The sequence below is a fragment of the Pteropus alecto genome, unplaced genomic scaffold (genome assembly GCF_000325575.1).
Source record: "Pteropus alecto unplaced genomic scaffold, ASM32557v1 scaffold155, whole genome shotgun sequence".
NCBI lineage: Eukaryota > Metazoa > Chordata > Mammalia > Chiroptera > Pteropodidae > Pteropus > Pteropus alecto.
In genome coordinates this window covers 673,948-678,884 of record NW_006438113.1, presented here as the reverse complement: position 1 = coordinate 678,884, position 4,937 = coordinate 673,948, and the positions used below count along the sequence as shown (strand labels likewise).

At 51.6% G+C, this 4,937-nt stretch overlaps 1 protein-coding gene across 7 annotated transcripts in view; it reads left to right on the top strand.

Moving 5' to 3' along the window:
- LDB3 (LIM domain binding 3) overlaps positions 1-4,937 on the top strand; it is a 66,100-nt gene that overhangs the window by 27,802 nt on the left and 33,361 nt on the right. For 3 of the 7 annotated variants that reach the window (XM_006915449.2, XM_006915448.2, XM_006915447.2), the window contains one exon: positions 3,397-3,493. The exons of the other annotated variants lie outside the window; for them this stretch is intronic. In XM_006915449.2, the coding sequence (XP_006915511.1) occupies positions 3,397-3,493 (97 nt within the window). Of the gene's footprint in view, positions 1-3,396; positions 3,494-4,937 lie in introns of those variants that run through there. 7 annotated transcript variants of the gene reach the window in all.

The window sequence follows — 4,937 nt, the reverse complement described above, 5'->3', positions numbered from 1 at the left end:
TGTGAGTGGCACTGGTGGCTCAAGGGCAAGTGTAAGTCTGCATGTCAGAGAACCTTGCAAACTCTCCCTTTACCTGTTGTTGCTTGGTCTTGAGGGTCTGTCCCCTGCAGAGTCCCAGAACAGCTCACAGCCCTCCCCTCCCCTCACCTCCCCTCTTCTCTGCGCCATGGCTTCCTATGTTCTGACAATATCTCTGGTATGTGGTAGCAGGTAGCTTCCCTGTGAGGCTCCAATGCCCACCTACTGGCCAGTCCAAGGCAGAACTTAATCTCCAGGGACCCTATCTTTACAGGTGAGGCAGGGTGGACCCCTGAACAGCCCAGGCATCAGTTGCAGCTTTGGCTCCCTTCCCAGGAAAGACCCAGCAGCTTAGCAAACTGCCCAGGTGGACTTAAACGTTAGCCACCTGCCAGCTTCCACATGGGACCTGCTCTAGCTGGTGCAGGTAATGCTGTGGCTCCCAGCATCCTCTGAAGTAGCAGAGCACAAATAGTGCCTCCATCCAGATGCTGAGCCTCTAATCTCAGGGAAGTCACCATAGCTTCCCTTTGACTTTGGGAAGGCATTCTGGTGCTCTTATGGTTTGGAAGATTGGGTCCACATGGAGCAGCCCTGATGAGGCTCAGAGTAGGAACAAATCTAGCTTAGTTCTAGGCAGGGCTTGAATCTGTGAGGCATCTGGACACCACTGCTTATGCATAACCATCCTGGAGGACCTTAATGTGTAGCCCAGGTGTCCCCTGGCCCCTATCTGTGGCGCAATTATCTTTAAGTGTGTTTACCTGATGCTCACTAAGTAAAGAATCTTCATCTCTCTGAGTCCCCAAGTGTTAAGGAACAAAGTTTATTTTAGTGACAAGTTCACAGAGGAGTTGAAGATGAAAGTTGCCTTGCATACCCCTCCGCAAACAACATAAAAACCCTCCCAAGTCCCTTCTCCATTGTGCAACCACCTAAGATTCTTTTTCCTCTCCTTACCCCACTTCTCTTGCAACAAAACACAGGACTCACTGGTTCCTCCCACCTCTCCCTGTAATGTCTTCTTCCCTCCCTGTGTACATTCAGCTCTCTCCATGCTCACACGGCCGACCATGAGGGGCCACACAGCTCAGGGCCCTTCCTCAAAGGGAATCCTCGTGAGGAGCAGTGAACAGCTATTGGTAACAAAAGTTACCTGTGTTTTGTGGATTTTTTGTCCTTGATGTTCTGGCAGTCTGGCAAGTTTGAAAACCACATCTGGAGAGGTGTTCCCTGAGCAGCCGTTGTGGATGTCCTGGGGTGTCTCTCCCTTTCTCTCTTTTCCCTTCTCTCCTCTTCCTTCCTCTCTTTGCTCCTCTCTCTGGCTGGCTATGAATTTCCAAACAGCTCCAAGCAGAGCAGGTTCACTAGACTTGCAGTCTCTGTCCTGTCACTGAGCATTGATGACAAAGGCTGCAGAGCCGGCTAGACAAAGTGGCTGCGCCTGTGTCCTGGATGGTCTCTCTGGGATGGTCGATTGTCTGTAGTGCTGTCAGCAGGACTGTGTGGGCCCTGCCATAGGGCCTCTGCTTGTGCTGTCTTTGCCCCTTCTCCCTGACCTCGGAGAGGCAGGTAGTGAAAGATGGTTCTGATGCTGTTTCCGTGTGTCTTTAGGTCATTCACGATGTCTCTGGGCCTTGGCTTCCTCTTGATACTAAGAAAGTTTGGACTCAACTAGTGGTTTTCAAATATGTTATCAGTGAGCCCCTTGTGTCAAACAGAATCCTACACAGACCCAATATGCAGGACTCAAAATGTGTGTGTGTATGTGAGAGGCTGGAGGGGAGGTCTACCAGGTAATGCACATGTGGGAAGGTGGACAGATTTAAATGTGGGGACATGAGATTGTTACCATGGAGAAATGCGAGACCAGCACTGCCCCATCCTCTGATTTTTAAAGGCATAAAGCTGATCTGCCTGATTTTTGTATGCTGACCATTTATTATAGTCTTCATTTTTAGATAATTGCAGATTGGCATGTAATTGAAAGAAATAATACAGAGAGATCCTATGTACCTTTTACCCCCAATGGTATTCTCTTGCAAAACTACAGCACTATCTCACAGACAAGGTGTTGACATCGATACTGTCAAATGCAGAATATTTCCATCATCCTGAGCATTTCTCCATGTTGCCCTTTTATAGCCGTACCCACCTCCCTACCACACACCCTCTCCCCAGCCTGTGGCAACCACTAATCTGTTATCTGTTCTCTGTTTCTATAATTTTGTCATTCCAAGAAAGTCGTATAAATAGAATCATAAAGCCTATGACCTTGTGGAGTCAAATTTTTCAGTCAGCCTAATTCCTTGGGGATTCACCCAAGTTGTTGAGTGTACCAATGGTTCATTTGTGTCTTTTTATTCCTAAGTAATATTCCATGGTCTGGATGTAGTAACTAATTTTTAAAATGAGTTTTAAACACTGTCCAGGTTGAATACATGTTATTTGTGGCTGGATGTGACCCCCGGGCCGCCAGTGTGCACCTCTGGTCTAGAGGATGTTAGAAGCCTCTCCAGCTGGGGGTGGGGTGGGGTGGTTGGGTTTCCAGGATTCTGGGGTCAGTGTCACTGGCCTTCCCCAGGCACACCCTCTCCTCCATGTTTTCATTTCTGGCTGCTCCTTGCCTGTTTTGTCCTGTGCCCTCAGCTGAGCAGGCTGTGGGCTGAGCTCCAGAGGCCCTGCTGGTTGGAAGTGGCAGGAAGTCCTGGCCCTCTATTTGTGTGCCAGCATCTTTGTGAGTATGTATGTGCACGGTTGTACCTAGTCATGCTCAGGCCTAGAAGGGCAGGGGCAATTAATGGTGTTAGAAGGCTTCTCTCTAGGGGCAGAAAAGTGTTGGCAGAGATCAGGGCAGCACAGTGAGGTGACAGGTCTGCTCACCAAGCTTCATCACAGGGACAGGTGTTTCTCCTTCTTTATGCCCAGCTAGGAGACAGAGACCATGCTAGGCCCATCTGCCTATATAGTTCAGTCCCGAGAGGCCACAGCCAAAGCGGCCCTGCCTAGCCCTAACCATAGAGGCCAGAGAGAACCCAGAAGCCTCCCCTTTGCCTAGCCTGCCCTCAGGCCCTCTAGCTAGGCCCCTTCTCCATGGCCCCTCAGTCATTCAAGTCAGGGACTTTAGTCCCTCCATCCTGGTCCCTGGGACTCTGGTTTTGCCCCAAACCAGGCCTAATCATCTGGAAAGCGCCCCATGGATGGCAAAACCTTCCCAAGCCAAATTCCTTCCTCCCATGCCCTCTGCCCCAGCTATCAGACAGGGGAATGGTGGACACATCCCCTAACCCCTTTCTTTCTTCCTCTCTTCTCTCTGTCTCTCTGTCTCTCTCTGTCTCTCTGTTTCTCTCTCTCTCTCTCTCTCTCTCTGTGCCACAGGGAAAGGTTTGAAACGGAACGTAACAGCCCACGTTTTGCCAAATTGCGCAACTGGCACCATGGCCTTTCAGCCCAAATCCTTAATGTTAAAAGCTAAAAGGCTCTCTGGAATCCCCTCCCTTCCCCTCCTCCCACCCAATCTGGCATGTGAGCCCCACTGTGATGCCTGAGAATGTAGACTGTGCTGGGTGCACCTTCAGTAGTTAAGTGCAGCAGTTCTCCTCTCTGCCCACCCTGGAACTGATGGCCGAAGCCCAGCCTCACATAGTACTGCACCCATCCATCCCAACCCTTCAGTGAAACCTTCACCACCTGCCAAACAGCTCAAGCCTCTGCTTCCCCGACCAAGGCCTTAGCCATAGATCAGAGAGGATGTGATGGGGTTTGTTGGCATAATACTCCAGAACCAAGGGAAACAGAATGTGCCCCTTGTTGATTTTCTACCAACCTCAGCTCCTGAGAAAGGCATCCAAGCCTAATGCTGTCCTGGAAGGAGTCACCCATAGATCAGGGTCCTGGGCAGAGACCAACTCCCTGTCCCCACTCACTCCCTCGCTGCCCTCTGGAGCCCCAGCATCCTGGAACGGGGCTCTCTGCAAAGGAAATGGAAACCCCAGGGTAGATGAGACAGAGGCCCCGCCTGGCTGTGGTGAGATTGGGGCATGTGCTCTCCTCTCTGTGCTGTGTGCTGGCTCCCTAGTTCTCTCCTGTACATATCAGCATGCTTGTTATGAAATAAAGAGGATTTGAAACAAACCAAACCAGCTCCAGTCATGCTGTGCCTACGTGCATACCACACAAGAGGAGCATGTCTGAGACGGGAAGAGGACAGGCACTTCCAGAAGAGGGCCGGGGCCAGTGCCCACCAAGGCTGGGAACTGGTGCAGCTCTGCTTTCCACTGATTTCCCATACCTGGGCTGCATGCTCTGGCTGGTGAATGGCTGGTGGGCAGCCTTAGTCTCCCAGTGGGCAATGTGTATCGGTGGGTACCTGAAATGTCCCCTGCCTCTGCTCCCACACCCAGCTGCAACTAGCAGGCCGAGACATTTAGTCCTCCCATCAGAAAGCAGGCCACAAGTGCCATAAGCAGGAGGGTGCTGCTTGTACTCAGCCCTGCTCAGGAGGCAAGAGAGGGGGTTGGGAAAGTACTCCTGGACTAAGGAGACTGTCACAGGGGAGCTGCTGGGGGGTCCTCGGTGGGCCAGGGCCATGGCTTGGGAGAAGAGGTGGAAGATGTGCCTGGTGGAGTCTTGCTCAAGTGGTGGGAAGGCAGGAAAGACTTCCAGCTGGGTCTTGCTCCTGGCCCCCACCCACCTGTGGCCTTGTCCTTATCTTGATCATTTAGGAAGGGCCAGGCTGGCAGGCTCACATCCTCCCCACTCTCCTGTCTGCCCATCAGCCTAGTCTCTGATTATGGGAACCAGCAGCTGAGAATGAGACCACCAGCACTTAGCAAATAAAGGCAAATGCTAAAGCCCATCCCTCAAGACTTCCCTGCTGCCTCTATAACTGGACTGGGCCAAAGCCTCACTCTCATTCC